A 21082-nucleotide genomic window follows, 5' to 3' on the forward strand; every position below is an offset into this window, starting at 1 on the left:
CTGTTCCCCCAGGACCCAGTGCAGCAGCTGGCTCATCGGCCTCTGCCCTCAGCTGCCCTTCCCCTGGTGGTCCTCTGACCACCGCTAAATCTGAAGCAGCAGGGCCCTCCACCCACCCCTGGTAGGGCAGGCTGCTGACCGCCCACATGTCCAAGATGCTGCGTTGTCTCCAGTCCTGGGAGACCAGGAAAGACATCACAGCATCAGAGAGCAACACATCTGGACCAGAACAACTCACTGCACCCCACCTGGCTGTGGATGGGCATTGAGCCCCTTGGGGCCCCTCCTTCCTCCTCTGTAAAGTGGCTGGGAAGTGGGAACGCAGGGAGGAGCATGAGTACATTGTCGACTATCAGACTGCATCACTCAAGTTGCCTGTCACTCAGCCCCTGCACTCTGACCTCCCACCACGCTGCCGCAGACAGAATCTATATACTGCTTTGTCCTGTCTGTCAGCATCCGGGCTGTCTCTCCAGCTGGACTGCAGGCCCTTGGTGCACAACTTCTAAACCTCTTGCCTCTGCTTTTGTACCAACAGTGGGAAGCCCAGGTGAGGTCCTCAGAGAGTCCCTGGCCATCTGAGACCCGTATCTTACCTCTCCCAGTGGCTGCACACGTTGGGGTCCTCGGGGTTCAAAGAGAGGACGGCTTGCAGGAGGGAGAAGACTATGAGCCCTGTCACTGAGAGTGCCATCCCGGGCCCTGTGCAGGAGAACAAAGAGGCAGCGTCATTAATCAGCCTGGCTTCCCAGGCATCTGTTTGGCGCTGAGACTTCTCACTTGAATTGGCTAAGCAGACTGGCTAAGCAGACGAAGTTTCCCATCATTGCCGTGTAATGAGCATTTGATATTTTTACACTTGCGGTCTTTAACTAACATGGTAACACTTCACAGGCTCTGAGTAACCAGGGAGGAGGAAGCCTGACTCAGGGAAAAGTCACCATTTTAAGCCAGGGCTTCTGAAAGTTTTTTGGCTCACAGACTACTTTGAGAACTAATGAAAGTTAGAGACTTCCTTCCCAGAAAAATGCTCCCACATACAATATGTGGCTATGATTTCAGCGTGCTCTCAGGCCTCTGAGTGCATCCTTGGAGTAGGAACCCTTGATTTAACTACTTTAAAGGTGACACCCTCCCTCTGTTCCGCACTCTGCCCATTCCTGTTCACTTCCTCTCCCTACTCCCCCTCCTGCCTCGAAGAAAGAGAGGAAAGGTGTCTGGTGTGGCCCTGCGGGAACTGGCTGAGAACACCCTTCCAGGAAGCTCTGGTCACATAAGCCACCCAGAAAGTGCACCTCACTTCTCTTGCTTCTATGAGATATAAAGTCACTGACAGCCAGAGTGATGTAAGTCACCGCATGTCATTCCCACCATGGAGTGAAGGGCTTGGGCAGCCTGGTAGGGGCCTTCAAGGAAGCACCCTGCACAGTGACAGCCTGTGACAGGTGTTAAGTGTGCCTGCAAAGAATGCCAACAGCCTTGGTCCCCTACACTGGGGATTTCCTCAAAAAAAGACTCTTCATAGAGAAGTGGCTGAAATGACCCCTGAGGCTGCTTCCTGTCCCAGCAACACAGGACTCTGTGGTCCTACAGCCTTAGAGGACTGCCCAAGGGTTCCCACCGAGTAAGGGTACAGGGGGCCCCAGAGCCACCTGGGGACCCGGAACTCCTATGTGCTCATACACTGGCTATAGACTGACTGGACACTGCGATGGAGAAAGATGGCATTATTTTTCATGTGTGCATAGATGCTTTCATGCTTTGATTGAAAGCTTTACTGAATTCAAAGCAGCTTTTCTTTACAATCTGCCACACTATAGAGCAACCTCTAGCCTTGGCCAGGTGGCTCAATTGGTTGGAGCATCATCCTATGCACCAAAAAGGTCGCAGGTTCAATCCCCAATCAAGCCACGTACAGAAGGCAACCAATGGATGTTTCTCTCTGTCTGTCTCTCTCTGTCTCTCTCCCCCGCCCCCACCTCTAAAATCAATAAATATATCCTTGGGTGAGAATTAAAAAAATAAAGCAACTTCTTTAACCTGGGGGTAGGGATAGTACTGAAAATATTTGGACATTGTAAAGGGGTCCCCAGCTTGAAATGAGGTTGATGATTTCCAGTTCGTGGGCCCCGAGTTCACAGGTGAGGAAGCGCTCACCCTTGCTGGGGACAGAGGAGGACGCCGTGCGTGTCGCACATGCCCCCTGTGCGCCCAGAGGGAAGCTGAACGGAGCTCCCGTCTTTGTGAAAGGTTCACCGCTCTCCTCCTCATCCCCAGTAATAATTTCCTTGTTAAACCCTTTCTTAGCAGCTCCTTCAAAGATAAACAAATGTCACCGATTCTGTAAAGCCATGGGGGTCCAAATTAATAAATAATGAGGTTTTCCTCTCTATTTGAAAACTGGAAATAACCTGGCTAAGTGTGCTCTGAAAATCAGTTAGGAAAGAGAAACTCGATCCTGGTGTTTCCACTCCATTTGCAGATCCAGGAGCGCGCAGGCCACAGCCACACCTGTCCCTGCCTCCTCACCACAGCCAGCCCTAGGACCACGGAGCGCCCTCCACAGCCTGGAGTCTGCACAGCCCTCGGGCTGCAGGTCATTTCAACCCACTCTCCCCAAAGAGGAGATGCCGCCGGGAGGAGAAAGAGCCTCCCCAGGTTGCATCCTTGGGTTTTGGCGATGAGCGTATTCTTCCAGGTGGGGTTTGGGCTGATCAGGCATCAAATAAATCAAGTTTAAAAATATAAACAAAGGGACACCACACTCTGAAAGGCGAGGAGTCTGAATGCCAACTGCAGAGAATGCCTTTTCTTGGTTCTATGGCGCTGTCTTGTTACTTTGGCCGCTCCTGGCACCTCCAGTATTCTCCTGAAAGGACCCCCACCTGCATCTTCTAACTTACAAAGCTTAGAACATCAAAGGATGAGGCCACCTGGACAAGAGGACATCGTTCCTCTGGCCTCTTTTGATCTGTGGTGACAGGGAAGGGGTGGGAGATGGCGGTAACTTGGATCATTGCTATAACTGGGAAGATCTTTTTATGATAAATCTTCATAAAAACCTCTTTCTTTCAGAATCAGGCCTGGACTCTTGAGACATTTTAGCTGACACCCCCTGGCAGTGGGATACCTGGAACACAGAGAGGACGGCGGGTGTTTGGACGAGCACACAGGACGTGGAGATGGGCAAGGGCACACAAGGACACCGCTGGTGGCAATTAGACCAACGGTCTAAGTGTGTTAAGGCTTACAGGGCACAGGGGCTCCCCAGGAGTCCCACCCTGGCCTTGAACCGTCCCATCCGAGTATTTGCAGAGCTCCCCACCTGGGTCCCAGACTGCCTCTGCAGCGGTGTGGCGGGGGGAGGGGGGAGGGGGGAGGGGGAGGAGGACGCCCGGCTGAGGGGTAGGAGATGGCTCCTCTCTGATGTCCCCCAGCCCTCAGACTTTTTCTTTGAACTGGGCCCAGTCTGTAGTCTCATCACCAGCCATCCTTCCTGGTCAGGCTGGTCTTCTGGTCTTTCTTCCCGTCTTCCTTCCTGCTTTCTCCACCCCACCCCTTACCTCCAACCTTGCTCACACTGTTGGAGGGGGTCCTCAATCCCCTTCTTCTTCCTCTCCACATACCCAAATAACACCCACAGGAGGTCCAGCTCAGGCTACCCCTCCCTCCCCAGGCACGATCACTCAGTAGCACACAGCCCAGCCAGCCCTTATCACTCCCTATCTCGCAGTGACATCTTTCTCTCGAGCGTTTACTTAATCTTTCCAATGTGTCTGTAAGCGTCTTGAAGGTGGGGTCGGGTCCTAAGCTGAACTAGTCAATTCTTTTCGGGAACTAATTTTAGAAAAAACGTTTTTCTTCTTGTCTCAGACATGTCACGGAGGCAGCGAGAAGAGCAGACAAAGGGGAGCTGTTCCCCTCGTGGAGGCAACTCATGGCCATGAACTTCGATGGGGCTTCCCCAGGCTCTCTCAGAGGATGGGTCCCAAAGACAGATGCTTACGCAATGACTGAGGGAAAATCAATCCTGCCACAGCGGCTGTTAGGCCGACTCCATTTGGAGTGACAGAGGTTAATGTGCTGGGCACCATCTGATTTAGGACATTAATAATTAAATAAGAAAATGCCACTGGTTGCCCTACGGAGGAAGAGAACATGTAAATAGATCAGGGGGGTCCTTCCCTCTTGGCCATGCTCCCTGCATATTAAGAAGCAGAGGAAGGGAGCAAAGTTCCAGAGGGGGAAACATTTCTCTGTGCATTGAGGAGTGTGTGCTTTACATCTGATGGACTGGCACAGGGGTTGAAGAGGAGAGAAGGTGGCCAGGAGGCATCGCCCACACCTGTCCACAGGTGTAGCCAGTCTGCACACCTGCCATGGCCTGAACTGACCAAGTGAGGACTCCTGAAGTGCCACCTGCCCGGCCAGGGCTATGCTGTGGGGGACACAAAGAAGTAACACGTGCCAGCTGCAGTCTATTTGAAAAGGTTACAACAGCTAGTGGTTAAGTCACACTGTGGGCCTCTGGAAGACTTTGTGGGATGGATGGGACTTAAGGTGGAGAGAATATGGACAGGTAGAGGGCATTTCTGGGGCAGGCACAGCACAAGCAAGTGCACGGAAGTGGGAATGGGCAGGTGGTGTGGGAGGGACTGGGCAGCAGAGGGCTTGCCCTGCAGAGCAGTACGGGGAAACATGGGAAACTACAGGAGGTGTTCCCAAAATTGGGTTCTGTGGAACATTTATCCCGTGAGATGTTGGTAGAAATCTCCTGGCAAAGGTTTCCATGGGTGAATGAGTTCAGGGAGTGTTACATGCTCCGCTCTCATCCTGAATGCCCAGTGTAACTGAGCGTACGTTAGAAGGCGAAGTAAAGAGACCTCTTGTACTTCAGTTCACCCGGTTTCCCATATGACTCTTTCTAGTGACCACTCTTGGAGCAGAGGTCCTCGTCAAGGTCAAGGCTGAAAGAAGACCTGGTCCTGTCAATCTGCATCCCTTAGGCAAGGGTGTCCAACCTTTTGGCATCTCTAGGCCACACTGGAAGAAGAAGAGTTGTCTTGGGCCACACATTAAATACATTGTGACATGTAATCACAAAAAAAAATCTCATAATGTTTTAAGTAAATTTACGATTTTGTGTTGGGCCGCACTCATAGCCATGTGGGGCCACATGCGACCCACAAGCCACGGGTTGGACACCTCTACTAGAGTTTGTAGTCACTCATTTATTTTAACACTTGAGGGCCTTCTGTGCCCGGCAGGTGGTGTGAAAGGGAATCTGCCAGTGGGTAGTTAAGAGACACTGACCCCATAGCAAAGAATCGCTCCTCCCTGCCTGGGCCGTGGCTCTGGCCTGGGCAGCCCTGCAAGCTGAGCAGGACTTAGAGATGTGGCGTCCACTGGAGGGCCGCACCTTTGCTAGGGCCCCACCATCACCAGCACCTGTGGGGTCCAGCTGGTCTCCCTGGTGGCAGCACACACCTGGCCAGACACCATCTGCTCACATTAGCCAAGATGCATAAAACTGGTGCAGAGGGCAGACAGACAAACAGATGGCTTCTGCCCTGGGATCCATTGTTATGACCTCACAGTCCATCTGTGTGAAAATCCCACCCTACCTGCTTCGCTCCCACCACCTGCCTAGTCCTCCTGACTGTGCCGGAATCTTGGACACTGAAGCCTGATCCACATCCCAGCTCTCTGGAACCTGCGCTCTGTTCATCCCAGTCTCTTCCAGGGAGCCCTTCCTCCTCAACAAATTTGCATTAGTGGCAGTGGTCAGCACTGTTTCACGGGCCCTGGGAGGTTTCCACTCACACAGTGACAGGAACCAACTGGTAATGACTGCTTGGAATGCTATGCTGAGAGACTGGGCTGAGTGGGAAAGCGTGCCATGATGGATTAGTAATGCCTGTCGTGGGCACTGGATGGGAGTGGGGCACACAGGGACCATGCACTTGTCACTTGCTGTCTCTGTCCTACACTGCTAAGCAGTTGTTACTAACTTTGGAAGCTGTTCCTCTCCCATACACACCATCTAGCCGTGGTCTCAGCCTTTCTGGCTGGGCTGATGAGCTGCACGTCGTTTTCCTGCCCTCGGTACCACTCCACCAGAGCACACTGCACGGGGTCAGGGCTTCGGGGCTTTTGTGTTCACTGCTGTCACCAGTGCTCAGAGCACCGTCTGCCACATTGCTTGTGTCTGGCCTGTCAGAAGCCAACAAAAAGACCTGTCCCAACAGCAGGTCGTATAGTGGGTCACACTGCTCGTGTCAGGCCGGACACAAGTAATGTTGCTGATCTGGAGACATGGGGTGTCTGAGAGGCTAGGAGGTGGTTGGCTCTAGGCGGTGCCTGTGGGAGAGGAACAATTCCCAAGGTTAGTAACAACAGTTCAGCAACGTAGGACAGGGACGACTAGTGCATGGCACCTAAGTTTTCCCCCTCCCATCCAGTGCCCGAGACAGGCATTACTAATCCATCATGGCACACTTTCCCACTCAGCCCCAGTTTCTCAGCATAGCATTCCAAGCAGTCATTACCAATTGACCCCCAGTGTTGTGTGAGTGGAAAGCTCCCAGGGCCCATGCAATAGTGCCTGACCACTTCCACCACTAACAAAAATTTGAGAAAGAAGGCCAACCACCTCCTCAACCTCTTGGATATCCCAAGCCTCAGGACCGGCCACATTGCTTGTGTGTGACTCGACAGAGGCCACCGAAGACCTGTCTGGACAGCAGGTCACCCTGCAGGGGCGTTCCACACTATGTGAACACTGCACTGAGGAGAGACACCAATGTGTTGGCGATGGATACAGAGGGCACTGTGACAATCCGGGCCACCCCACCAGCCCTGGGGTACGTCTGCCCCAGGAAGCAGCACAAGGCAAGCATTGAGGCCCACTCAATAGCTCAGGCTGCAACCGGGGGCTGACTGGTGTTCCAAGGGCCTCATGAAAAGGCGCTTTCAGGCTCAAAGAGCGACAGAGGCAAAAGCCGAACTGGGACTGATAAAACAAACACCTCGGATCCACCCCAGCATGTGAGTGTACATAGAAAGCTTTCTATCTCCTATTTAGAGAAAACACACACACACACACACACACACACACACACACACACACACCGTTTTCTTTCTGAATAAAACAAAAAGCCAAGTTTGCTGGTAATGGGGCCATGTCAAGGCGATCATCACATCTCGCAGGCCTTGTCCTTCATCTGCCCGCTGCTCCCTCAACCGGCTCCCAGTCCCCAAGCCCCTCTCTGTTCACTGGCCTTGCTGGGGTCTGATTAGTGTAAGATGAAAGAGGAGCCACGATCAGCCCTTAATTAAGAGGCTTTACCCTTTGCCTTGATGAAGCCTCCAGCCTTCCAGCAGTCCCACAAGGGGCTGGGTTTATGTGGAACGCTTTCTAATTTTTCTGCACTTAAGAAAAAAGTTTTAAAAATAAATCCATAGCTCTTAATCTCCCAAAGAGTGATTCCCTGACCACAGAACCGCGTCCTGGAGCCAAAGTAGAAGCCCTGCCAGGTGCCTGCCCACTAGATAAATCAGAGCGGACTGGAGTCCCCTCCAGAGACATGGTAAATGTCCTCTGAGTCTGCGCTCCACCACCCTGATAAATTCTGCTTTTGCCTTGCCCAGGGGAGCCTCGGGCTGCAAATCCTGAAAATGGCACCATGGAGGCCTGCAGCACCCATTAATTAGGGTCGAAAGACTGTCCTGTGCCCTGCACCCGCAAGCCCTGCAGAGAGCAAACGGCCGGGCCGTATCCCAGGGCAGAGTGGGTGCAGGGGTATAGAAACCACCACACTAATAAGGTACCCATCTCCCTTCCCTGTTAGGCACAGCCTCTGGGTTCCGAGCCATCAACCCTCCACTTCTCAAGCAGGCAGAGGCTGCACCCTAGCCTCCAGCCCCTCCGAAGATAAGGAGAGAAAACTTATCTGTGTTCTTAGGCCATTCCATTTCTTGCAAAGCAATTATCTCCATCTTTCCATTTCTTTGCAAATCAGGGCATACTCAGCTGGCCTGGCCAACCCCGAGGCTACCTGTCTCGCCCCCCCAACCCAGCCCACTCCTGTCATCTTCCCTCTCCCACCCCCTCCTGGGGCTGCAGGGTCCTCAGATGGTGGGAGTCCCTCATGCCCTGGCATGAAATCATGGCCACAGTCGAAAAACCTCTGAAGACAAGTCAGTCACTCGGGGCCACGCAGCCCTGTGGGGATCAATCCCCATTTCTGCCCACTCTGAGCAAACATTTCTCAGAACACAAGTGGGCAATGGGAAGAGAGCTCTGAGGGCTGGGGCTCTGGAGAACTAGTCGCCATCACTGTAAGGTCAAGTTTCCGATGCAGGCTGAACTGTGAGGATAACAGGCTGGAGAGCCACCCGTGCTGGGCCAGCGCTGCCACCAGGGCAGGTCCGGGAGCATCTGCAGTCCAATGCTTTGTCTCACAGGAGGGCGAACTGCCCCGAGGTCACATGACATGTTGGTGGCAGGGCTCATGTAAAGAGAATGATGCAGTCAGACCAAACTGGGCTCCGAAACTAACTCTGCCTTACCAGCTACATATCTGGATACAATCATTTACCTGTTCTATAGCTGAGTGCTACATAGAGAAGGTACTCAATACATTACTAGTTTTCCCCCAACTCACATTCCCCACCTCAAAGATCCTTCTAATGCTATAATTCTGACTTCTAGCATTTCCCAGAAGCTGGGGGAAAAATACTGATGGAAAAATCTTCTGCTAGAAAACCTAGGTGTGGCTATATGGTGACTCCTGGGTTGGTCTTCACAATACAAGTATCAAGTCCAGTCTCAGTTTCCATCCACCCACTCAGCAAACACTTACTGAGCACTTGCCGGTCACTGTGGACACAAAGACTACCTGAGCAGGGTCCTGCCCTGAGCCCCCGAACACCTGCCGGAGGTTTGCGGGAACCCCATGAGTGCAGCAAATCCAGGAGGTGGCTTACTTCAAAGCACCGAGAACTTTCCCCAGCAGGAAGCCTCCGGCAAGTGCGATGGGAAATCAGAGACCTTTGCAGGATTGATGCTTAAAATCCCTGCAGCCCCCCACACATGAACCCGGCCCGTCTCTGTTTCAGCTGTCTCTGAATCTACTCTCCATCGGGCCGCCTCCTCTGCAGAGAGAGCAGCCCATTCACCAGCTGCAGTGTCGCTGTGCTATCTATCCGCTGTGCTGTCTATCCTCCCCCCCTTGCATCCTGCGCCCTGAGTTCCAGCTCAGCTTCCCGTGGACCCGATTGTTCCCCACTGCCTGGTAAGTCACTAACTTGCTGGGTTATCTGGGAAAGAGCGCTTTCCCTCTCTGAGCTTCTCTGCTTGCCCCAAGGCCAGGGTCAGACTGCATTGTCTCTTGAATCCTCCCCACTTTACAAGTTCACCTACATTGTATGACCCTTTCCTGCCCTTTCTCTCATGTTCTTTTCACTCTTCACCCTCCTCGTGTTTGCTCCATGCCCCAGCAGCAAGGAGATAAAGCAGTAGAGGCAGGAAAATTGGATTCTAGTCTTGAGTCCTAGAGGACTCATTTTGCTCCTCTGAGCTTTCCCGTGAGTGCACGGGAAGGAGGGGAGAACAGCAGTTTCTCTGAGGATCGTGCAGCCCAGTGCTGGAAATGTGGGTTAACAGTAGCATCGTGACAGTTAAGACCCGTAGTTCCTGCCCACCTCTCTGTCCAGTCTTCAGCATCCTTTTGAAGAATGGCTTCTAGTATTGTCCCCTAATCCAGCTCAGTGTCCACACCAGGGAGCCTCTGCCCCATCACACCTTGGAGACCACCTACCCCCAGCCAGGTGCTACACATGAGACGTCAGCCACAGACATGGCACCAGACCAGGGCAGCCTCTCCAGGTCTCCTTCTGGAGCCTTCCACATGTGTATCTGGGCCAGGAGATTCTGAAGCCAGACACCAACGGCCCCAGAGCCTGACGGGTCCTGTGCCTGACGGGTCCTGTGCCTGGGCACCGAGGGTCAAGCAGTACACTGGTGCACTCTGGGAAGCAGCTTGGCGACACACCGCAACACGTGTTAATGTGTACCTTTCACCCAGTCTTTCGCTTCTGCAATTTAATTTTTAACAATTAACCAAGGCCAAGCAAGGATAGGTTTGTTGCACCATTTCTTAATAAAGAGGTATTTGTTGTAGCCTTGAAACAACCTAATGTCTAAGTTAGTGAGTTCTTGCTAAATAAATTCTACCAAGTCTACATAACCAAATGCTAAACGAACATGGAAAGTACTGATGTGTGGAAAGCGGGAAAGCCTACACATGTAGTAGAACATGAACAGTATCGTCTTCGGTGGGGGCGGGGCTGGAGACAATATCACAGGCCTTGTGCCTTCTAAGCGAAACTTTTATGTTGTTATATTAGTGTTTATTACAGTGAGCATTATTATCACTATAATCAGAAAAGCAGAGATATTTTAATAGATGTTAAGTTCACCAACGTGGAAGATGGCCCTGACGTATTATTATGTGAAAAACACAGGTTACAAAACATTGTGCACACATTTGTATGAAATGCTGTGCGTGTGTGTGTGTTGTGTTTGTGTTAAGAGAGAGCGAGCATGAATAGAAAGATTCACGGAAGGATGTTAGCAACGTTAACACAGATCTCTTTAGGGGCCTGACTTCCTTCTCTACAGTTTCCGTATGTTTCCATTTTCTATGGCGAGCTTGTCTCAATTTTCGAATCTGAAGAACCACAATAAAGACATCTGCATTTTGAAAACAAAAAGACGGGGCCCTTTGGGAGGCTCTCCCACAACTTACCCTCCCCCTGCCCACATTCTCCCTTGCTGGTCCTCGGGGTGCGTTTTCCCAAAAGGGAGCGATTCACTGAGCTCTAAGCCTGCTCCCTGGAAGGACACATGCAGCTCAGAGACCGTCAGGCCAGGGACGACTGCCTGTGGGGTTGTGTGGCGTGTGCCTGAGCTGTATCTGCGTCCCTGCTGCTGGGATGAAAAACATTATGTTGTTTCAAAGACCCCAAATGATCTACGACACAGAAAAATGGGTGGATAACATACAATTTTGTCAGCTCTACTCAGTCTAACAAATGAACCAGGTATTCTGACTTTAAAAGAAGTTCATTGCAGCCTGTTGTCAATGACACTGATGACTTCTGGCTAGCAGCCCAGTCGGGTTGGTGTGGGGTGCTGCACCTCATGCCAGGGCTCTTGTTCTGTCACGTACACCCCCACGGGCTCTGCTCCTCCAGGGGTAACAAGCTCCTGGGTCCCAATCCAGCCCTGCCTCTTAGCAATTGTGTGACCTTGGGCAGACCACTTAACCTCTGGGAGTCCCAGCTTCCTCCTCTGTCAAGTGGGAAAAATAAGAAAACCTAACTCTCACAGGGTCCTGAGAATCCAAAGTGGTAGGGATTATGAGAAGGGCCTGTAAACGGTAAACCACTGGTAAAATATGGTCATTGCCCTCTTGCTGGGGGCAGAGGCAGGGGTGGGGTGGGGGCAGGAGGTGAGGGACAGATGCTCCTGAGGGCGGTGTTGTGCAGAGAGGGGTCCTTGAATAAGGACTGCCTCCTTGGGGTGAGTCAAGTCTGCCAAAACAGAGAGAAGGGGACTGACAGCAAATTTTAATAAGTTTGTGATGTAGCCTGGCTGACCCTCAGTCCCGGCTAGAGATGACTCCAAGTCTGGAACTGGGGCACCATTTGGTGGCAGCTCTGGCCTGGGCTGCGTCTGACAACCACCTCCACAGCCACATGATCTGTAATAAAACAGTTCCTCTGAACTGTTCCCGGGAGGTGTGAGATGCTCAGGCACCTTCCAGAGCTTCAGCACCCCTGCCCCACCCCAAAGGATGGAGCCACTGAAACAGCATGGTGGCAGATAAAATCTGACCCTCCTCTCCCCAGGTTTAATTTGCAGAATGGCACACAACTCCCAGATTCATCGTGTTCCTGGCTTGATTATTCATTGTTTATTTCTGTATTTTTCCAGGAAATTGTTCATTAAGGATAAAAGCACCTGCTTACTGTAAGAGAACATTACACAAAGACTCTGGCGTGGGGGCCTGGGAAGAACATTAATTAATGAAGTGAAACCGAACAAACATGCTATAAATTAAAGGTCTAAAAAGAAACATCTGCATTTAGTGGATTACGATAGAGGGCTGAAATAAAACGTCATATTTTTAAGACCACTGTGGTGTTAACAAAAAAAAAATGGGAGGGGGAAAAAATTACACAAGGTGGCAGAGGTAACAATCTATTTCTGGAGCGACTAAAGGCTGTGCTTCCATTAAGAGAATTATAAATCAATTCTGTTTTGTCTGGGGGCACATGCACACCGTGTGTGCTAAATTAAAAAGCTTAACATGTCAGAGCAGCTCCTTCTGAGGGTTGCGTGGGGCAGCTGGCCATGGCCCTCAGGCCCGAGAGACGCATGGCAGGCTCTGAGGAGGAAGCGATGCAGATTCGAGCCCTGTCACTGAGTTAGGCCCAGCTGGGCACAGGCCATCCTGAGCACCAGTGTCCCAGACAAAATGTAACCAAATCTCAATTACCTGGGATGCCATCAACCCAGCTGGCCGCAGCCACTGGTGCCAGACTGGCTTGGTCCTCATTGGGCATTTTCCACCCCTGAGCCAGTGAGATTTTTTTTCCTCTCCTGAACAGCAGCTTTCAGGGCTAGCTTCTTTTCTGATCATTTACTCCGCGTCATTTCCCTCACTTCATACGCACTCCTGAACAAGGACAAAGCCTTTAGCAAAGATGACCCTGAAATCATGCAAAATCCTGATAAACCCAGGGAGATTTGCTCCCACTCATCATAATCCATTTACCAAGGCAGGGAAGGAAAAGGGCACAATCGCAAAGGGGTTTTGGGAGCAGGCGTGGGAATCATCGAAAGCTCTTCTCTGCTTAACTCCCAACTCAACAGGAAATTCAGAAATCTGATCCTCCTGTTCCTCAAGGCAGACAAAATGGGTGGGGGTGGGGGATGGCAGGCAGGTTCCTTCAGTGACGCCAGCTTCCCAGGCTGCACCCTGCCCTTTCCTCAGGCAGGCTGGGAGGAGGCGCTGACCGTGGTTATGCTGAATCACCAATAGGCAGAAACCAGGAAGCCTGTGCCAAGTCTAAACCATGCTTCCCCAACGTTCTAATTCTGTGGTGTGCCCACAAACTTCTAAATTTGCCATAACACAAACAGGGACTCAACGGGGTAGGAAGAACAGGAGGCAGGCCAGGAGCTTGCTAAACCATGTCCAGCCTCTGACACATGGACTCTTGGCTGTGCCAAAAGGGGAAGAAGAAAGAAAAGGGGAGCGTGGCAGGTAGGAGCTGGGTTGTAGGCAGCAGGCTGGCACTGAAAGTTTGAGTCCCAGGGAGCACTGGGCGCTGGTGCCACATTCGGTGCCCTGGGAATGTTTACTGAGAATACCCTGTTAACACGCCTTGCTGGGTGAGAACCTGGATGGAGACTGAGTCAAACAGTGGACATTCGGTTCCCTCACCAACCAGGGAGCGGCTCACTGAGCACCAGAGGAAAGCAGGAAATGAGTGGTCTGCGAGAGCCTGCCCTGTGCCAGGCACCTGGCCCACCTCGCTCGGTCTCCACAGGGCTTCTGTGAAGTAGGCGCTACGATCTCCATCTGCAGGTGACGAGACAGGGAGCTTGCAGTTTGGAAGTGGATGACCTAGATCTGAACCCAGGACTACCTGCTTGTTCAGCACTACGCTCCCAGGTGTGTCTTTGCCCTTCAGACTCAAGAGCTCGTGTGCGTGTGCAAGTGCACTTGCACATGCCATGTACAGTGTGTCGGGGAGGGACAGGGTCATCTCTTTGCATCGAAGCTGCCTCCATGCTCACTAAATCTGAGCAGAGGAAGATCCTATGCTATTGTGAGAAAAGGACTGGCTTCGGCTAGCGGTGTGACCTTGGGCAAGTCTTCTGCCTCCTTGGTGCATCACTGTCCTCCATTAGCTGAGAGGAAGCCTTTCTTAGCCAGCGTTCCTCATCTGAACTGTAGAACTCAGAAAACAGTTCAGTGACTATTTTCTCAACTCTTCCAAGAATGATACATAATCCATACCATTCTAGATGCACAGGAGAAAAGCCAGTCACTTACATACTGTGCAAAGCATAGGGCATCAGGACCCAATTCTCTCTTGAACCTGGCTGAGTCTTTAAGGTCCCTGTGGCTCCGACACCAGGAGATGGGTAGAGAGAACTAGGCGGGGTGACATTGCTGATCACAGCCAAGGTTGCAGATGAGGATGCCAGAGTCCTGGGCCAGGTGATCCAAATGTACAGTGTCTTTTGTAGGTATTTCCCTGTGTCATCTCTTAGCTTAACTGCCCCCTTTAAATGTGCCACCCTTGCCTCAGCTGTGTTTTGAGGAATCCAGGGGGAAGTTGGGGACAGATCTTTAAGGGGATAAACCCTACCCCTCACTCTCTACCCTTAGGGCTAGCTGGGGAGTGGGGTGGGGTGCAGCATTAACAGGCAAGAGATCCGAATGGGATCAATAATTGAGCACATGCCCCCCCACCCCCACACCTACCCTGCCCTCAGAGGATGTAGAGAGTTTCCTTTATTACAGAAGGGGGCAGTTCCCCAGCAAGACAGAACAGGAGTGAGCAGAGCCCACCCCATTCTGGGCCTCACCAGAAAATACCTTAAAAAGTGAGAGCACTCCTAGTCCCTTCTCTCCTTTAGTTCTGCTCGGGAGCCCCCAGATGTGGGGACGGGTCGGAGCCAACAGGGAAGGTGCAGCGCATTGTGGGATTCTGCAGCTACCTCCCCATGATTCTCAAGAACCATCAGGCTCAGCAGTAAGTAACCCTGGCAACATCTTTGCATCAGAAAGGATGTATCTAGACAGGACAGGCGCGTGCCAGCCTCTGGATCACTCCACAGTGTGGAGATGAGGCTAACGTCACCCCGAGGGAGGAAGGCAGAGGAAACATTTATTTCAACCCAATTTCACCCACTGTGGAACAATCACTAAAGCCAAATGGCAGAGCTGTGCACCTATGTGTCGTGGAGTATAAATGTGGGAAGAGCGAGTGAGCGAGTGCGGCCCCCAGCCTGGCGCAGCTGCGGTGAGGGGACAGGAGCTGCTGACAGCGCTGCCTGTGGCTCCGAGGACGTCCTGAGCTGAGCACCCTGAACAGGCCAGAGACAGAGAGACCCAGAAACAGGTCTGTCGCCCCAGGTCTGCCAGGTGACCCTAAATGAGTCACTGCATCTCTCTGGGATGCTAAGGAGGAATTAGGACCACTTCTCAAGCGGGTAGTCTCACCTGAGGACAGAGCATGAGTTTAAAGGCCTGAGTTTGAGCTTTCTGGCATCGCTCACCAGCCACAGGACCTTGGGAAGACTCCTAGTTTCTCTGAGCCTCAGTTTCCCCATGTATAAAAGGACACTGATGGACAGCCCAGTCCTTTCAGAGTCAAACTCAGATTTTAGCGAAGGTCCCTTGCAGCTCTCCCGAGTTCTGCAGTGGTGTCAGCAGCAACGGCCAGTGGCAGGGGGCAGGGCTCCCTCTCAGTGGCTGGCACCGAGCCAGTGATTGGACTGAACCCACGAGCAGGTCTCGGTTCCTGCACGGGAGCTCTGCAGCTGGGAGACAAGAGACCTGCCCAAGGCCACACAGCTGACAGCACACAGACCTGACCTCAAATCCAGTTCTTTGGACCCCAAATCCAGTGCCCCTCCCAGCCCACCATGCTTTCAGGAAAGGGACAGGGGACGGGGGCCCTGAGCAGGGTTTCCTCTGGGGCAGGCGAGGGGCCAGGGCATGGTGAGAGCCACCTGGGGACATACTGGATTCTGGGCACCTTAAATCTCCAAGCCCCTCAGGGAAACCCAGTGTCTGCTGCCTTTCCAGCCCACCATCCCAGCCCTGTCCTAAGGGGACCTACCTATCCCTGGGTGCAGGGAAAGGACTGCCGGTGGGGGCCAAGGCCTCTCCCTGTCGCCTGCTGGAAGCTTCTGGAATTTAACTTTCTCTGCTGGGAAGCCACAGCCTGATCCCACCCTTCTCTCCCTGCCCTGAGTTTCAGGCCCTCAGAAACCATTGTCCCCGGCCCTCTCTCCCCAGGACCAGCCCTCTCTCCGCAGGACCGGCGAGACTGCTTCCACAGAGTCTCCCCAATCTTAACAATCCCTCAGCTTCTCGTGCACTTTTTACAAAGGTAACCTGATCCACAGTCTCATTTGGTCCTAGAAGAGCCAGTTAGAGAGGAGGACACTGAGGTGGCACTTGGGGTGGGGTGGGGCAAGGAAGGGCCCGAAGTGTCGGTGGCAGAGTGGGAGCTGGCGGCACAGGGACAGACGGCTGACACTTATCCAGAGGGGGCAGCATGTGCCTCACCCTTTCTGCTGGCACCTCTTCTGTCCTAGGAAGCTGCTAAGGCAGAAACCCTGGTGCCTGAATCAGAGGTTGAGGGCAGGGGCTGCAACACCCCAGGGGGTGGCAGGTGGGGGCGGTCACTCCTTCCGGTAGGATGTCCCGCGGCAGCTCCCAGCGCCTGCACGCACTCAGAGTGGTACCCCCTGGAGGCACATTAGAATCACATAGGGACACGGAAAAGTACCCATGCTTGCAAGCTCACTCCAGGCCAATCAGACCAAATTTCTGTGCATGGAGCTTGGATATGAGTATATTTTTAAAACCTCCACATTGATTCTAACAAGAGGCAAGGCTTGAGAATACCCCACTAGGACTCCCTGTGAGCAGGGGTGGGGACCCTGATGGAGGGAAAAATCTACACAGGCGGTGACCTTATTTTTTCTTGGTCTCTTTGTCCCTTCTCACTCCAGCACACAGGTACCCAGCCTGGATACCCCCTTCCTGAGAGTCCTGGTTTTTTCCTGGACTCACAGGGCTCCCTTGGCCCATCAAAGTGTCTTGAGTGGCAGAAGCAGGGGTCTGCTAAGCTGTCAGTGAAGTTGCCTGCCACCTCTAAGAAGCCAGTCAAGCCCCGGTGAAAGGAGAGGGCAAAGGAGAAGGCCCATCGACCCCTCCCCACAGCCCGTCTACATGGCAGCCGACACAGTGCAGAGGGCCTTACAGCTCCCCTGCCCGCCCGCCTGGGGCTGGCACACTTGCCCTGGGCACCCATCACCACCACAAGAGCCCAACCACAGACAGTGAGTGAGCAAACCTTCTCCGGCACCCCAACAGGCACTCGTGCCAATCCCACTCGTGGGAAAACCCTGTCACTCTTCTCTGGCCCATTGTTCTCTGATGTGTCCGGCACTGAGGGGACAGCAGTGAACAACACAGACACCTTTTCTGCCCACAGAGCTGAGCCACGTGGCAGGTGCCACAGTCCCCACTGCACAGGTTGGGGTGGGGGATCTGAGGCTCAGAAACGAGTGGGCCCCGGGCAGTGGCTGAGCCAGCCCCCGTCCCTCGGCAGGGCGAGCCCTGCTGTGCGACCACCCACGTTCCTTCAGCCAAACCCCACAGTGAACAGCAGCAGGAAGCCTCTGCCAGGCTGGGAGAGCAGAGACAGCTCAGAGCAGGCTGGAGCTGGGCGCAGGCCCAGGTCCGAGAGCCTGAGGTCCCCCATCTACCTGGGCCGTGCCCTCCCTCCCACTCCCTCCTCTAATGAAAACCCTGCGAGCTGCGATGAAATTCACCTTAATAACGCTCATTAGAAATATGCTAATGGAAGGAAGCTGATATCATATGCCTTGAAACCCCAAAGGGAGGAGGCAAAAAATTCAATATTGAGTTTTGTCTCGTTTCAAAGCCACTTTTAAAGTGGCCATAAATCTTCCATGCGACGTGACATAACAAAGAGCTGTCAGCAGCTCGGGTGTTAAAAATTAGCGGTTGCCAGGTTCTGAACCTAATGCATTTGACTTTGAAGTCCCCACTACATGGAGAGGGAAGGGATGAACTAGGTCCAAGGCGTGGGCTGACCCATCCATACAACCTGCCCCCCATGGGCCCTGGGGCTGAGCTTGGGCTGTGAGAGGCTGCAGAGTGCGCCATTAGAGTGAGGGTCAGGAATCAGCACGGCTCACCTTGAACCCGTGCTGACATGGGGTTTTAAGCCACCAGGTGTGTGGCTCTGGGACCAGTCCCTAACGTGACCAAGCCTCAGTGTCTAGCTGTGAGCTTGGCGAGAGCCCGTGCAGCCCTTGGGAGGATCCCATGTGGGTGTTGTCTGGCTTATGGGGCAGCAGCGTGGAAAACGTGCGCTGGAGTCAGCTGGTCTAAATCAAGAAGCAGCTCTGTTAATTACTAGCTGAGTGACTTTGGATTAATGACTTCATCTCACAGAGGCTCTGTTTCCTCATCCGTGGATGGAGGCGGCGACTGTATCCACTGTGAAAACTAAATGAGGTAGTTATACACAGTATTGGACACACTGAAAACTCATCTGAAATCACTGCCGTCACAATAGCTGGCGCACAGTAGACAGTGGCTGCTGCGGACGGCTGTCCCCTTCAGTCCCCAACCCCGTCCACTGCCACCCATGGAAGCCCCGGCGTGTTGTCTCATAGCCCTTCCTGTCTTCAATTCGCTGAGTAACTCTGGGAAACTGACTTAACCTCTCTGATTCTTAGATGTTGACTCTACAAAGCCAGGGTGATCATTTCTGCTTTGATTTGTCTAGAGCAGTGATTTTCAACTGGTGCGCTGCAAGAATTTTTAAAATAGGCAATACCTGACTATTCAGTCAGGTACACTGACAGCTTTTTCCTTAGATTGTCTGTCTTAAATTAAAAAAAAATAATAACAACAACTAACACAACAATAGCTGTCTGGTGTGAATGAATCAAAATTATATATTTTTTGGCAGATTGGCAAAAAATATATTTTTTGCTGTGCCGTGGAATTTTAGTAGTATATGTGTGCCATAAGATAAAAAGGCTGACAATCACTGGTCTAGAAGGCGGCTTTAAAAATCAGAAAGACAACGCAAGTGAAGTGCTTCAAAACGACCTCAGTGTGGGGCACTGTTGATGCTGGGCCCCGCCGGACGCTGTTCTCGGTTCCACGGTTGGCTCCCCGACCCGGGCAGCAAGGGACAGGCTCTCGAAAGACCTCAGAGAAAAAGTCAACATTTTTTTCCAGACAAGAGTGACAGCAAATTACAACTTTTAATTCCTACAGATGTCTAACTGGAGTCCCTTCCGCTGGCTGCTGAGAGGATGTGTATCTTCATGCTCTGTCCTCAGGAAAGGCAGAGATGAGCCAGCGGTCACCCTCTGGACGGGAGTTTCTCACAGTCTGGAACGGTCTGTTTTTGCATACAGGGTGCACAGACACCCTGTGGCCCCTCAGCGTGGGACTGCATGCAAGTCTGCCCACCACTCCCACCTCCTGAGCCGCCGGTCTCCGCCCCATCCAGTGAGAGGAATCCCCTGACTGTCAGTGTCAAGTGGCTATAGAGTTTCTAGGGCCTTTTCTCAATTCCCAACGTACCTCACTGCAGACCTAGCAGCTCTGCACGGGCACCGTCCACAGAGTACACTTTAAGTGGCTGGAAGGCAGCAGGCATGAGGACAGGCCAGGTTCTCCACTCCTGCACCTGTGCTCTTTGCCAAGCTTGGCCCCTTCTTATGGAACGTCCCATCTCCTTCTCACCCACTTGCCACCCACCCCCCAACACCATTGGCCTGTTTCCTCTGCCTTCGCTTCCTCTAACCACTTCCTACGAGTTCCCATGGTGCTCCCACCTGAAGACTCGGTCCCACTCCAGAAGCCCTTCCTTCCAAGGCAGGCAGAACATGGACCTTTTTCTGACCTGGGACGAGGCAGCAGATGGTGGCCCATTCATAGCTGCTAGGTCCCTGGATTGTCCCCTGAATCTCTCCTCCTGCCAGTGACAACCAAAGGTGAATGAACCTCAGGCATCCCATCTGTTCTGATTTTGTCCTTCTCTACCTCTGCCTCCCATGGAGGCCCAGGCCTTAACAACCTGGCTCCCACCCTGGTCCCCGCTCCTATAGTCTGACTTTGCACCTCTCCAGCTGGCAGCTAGCATGGTGACCCAGCCCAGGGTTCCCTTCAGCCTCATCACTGATGATGCCTCATCCTTTCTCCAATCACTCACCCACCCCAGCAGCACCTGTGAGACCCTGGATACTTAACATATCAAGTCAGACACTAATGGAGAGAGAACACATGACCAGGAAGTTCCAGTGCCCACGAGAAAACCCAGACTTGGAGGCTGTTGCCAAGGGGTCCGGAGAGGGGCACTGATGTGTCACTGAGATGAGACAGGAGAGTTAAGCAGGGAGGGCAGGAGTGCCAGGGCAGAGGGAGAAAGAGCAGATGAGTCTGAGGGAGGAAAACGGGCTCGCTGGGGCTGAAGCAGAGTCTGGGGCAGTGATGCTTGCCCAGCTCGGCCGGGCCAGCCCAGAGCCCACCACCCCAACACACCTGGGAGCCACGACTCAGTGGTGAGGCAAACGGGAAGCCATCAGAAGGTGTCAAAGAGGGATTGATTTGGCAGGAGTTGTATTTTCAAAAGAACCTTTTTGGATTTAAAAAAATGTGAAAAGAAAGTGGATGTTCATTAATAGGAAAATTATGTTTTTTTAAAGATGGATGGTTCCCCTCACCATGGGGAAACTGACAACCAACAAAGGGGGTGCAGGAGAGCAGCCCTGGTAGAGCCAGAGGCTTTACCAGGGGCTGCCAGGGCAGAGAAAAAGTCAGAAGCCAGACGGTACAATTCCATTTCTGTAAAGCAAACAATCTGCGCATGCATACACGCCTGTTTATACACGGCTGGAGGTACATGGTATACACACTTGGAAGTGCACGGTATACACGCTTGGAGATGCATGGTATACATGCTTGGAGGTGCGTGGAGGACACGGAGGGGGATGCTGGCAGGGACCCCCTGAGTGGGCAGGGTGAAGGGCATGATGTAAGGGAAAACGGACAAGGGGGGCAAGTGAAAGAGAAAGTTGCTCAAAGAATGAACTTTTTAAAAAAAAGTATGATATAATCCTGCTTATGTGAAGATATTTATGTGGAGACCCTCAGGTCTCCCCTATTCTGCCCCATCTTGTGGCCAGTGCCCCTTCTCGGGCTCCCTTGGC

At 52.6% G+C, this 21082-nt stretch overlaps 1 protein-coding gene across 3 annotated transcripts in view; it reads right to left on the bottom strand.

Moving 5' to 3' along the window:
* Window positions 1-21082, bottom strand: part of MEGF11 (multiple EGF like domains 11) — a 353113-nt gene that overhangs the window by 230248 nt on the left and 101783 nt on the right. For all 3 annotated transcript variants that reach the window (XR_006783853.1, XM_045823915.1, XM_045823914.1), the window contains exon 2: window positions 597-702. Coding sequence is in view for 2 of the 3 variants with exons in the window: in XM_045823915.1 (XP_045679871.1) it covers window positions 597-694 (98 nt within the window). In the remaining variant the exon portion in view is untranslated. The remainder of the gene's footprint in view (window positions 1-596; window positions 703-21082) is intronic.

This window comes from Phyllostomus hastatus, unplaced genomic scaffold (genome assembly GCF_019186645.2).
Source record: "Phyllostomus hastatus isolate PE091 unplaced genomic scaffold, TTU_PhHast_1.1 phas_scaffold_501, whole genome shotgun sequence".
NCBI classification, from domain to species: domain Eukaryota; kingdom Metazoa; phylum Chordata; class Mammalia; order Chiroptera; family Phyllostomidae; genus Phyllostomus; species Phyllostomus hastatus.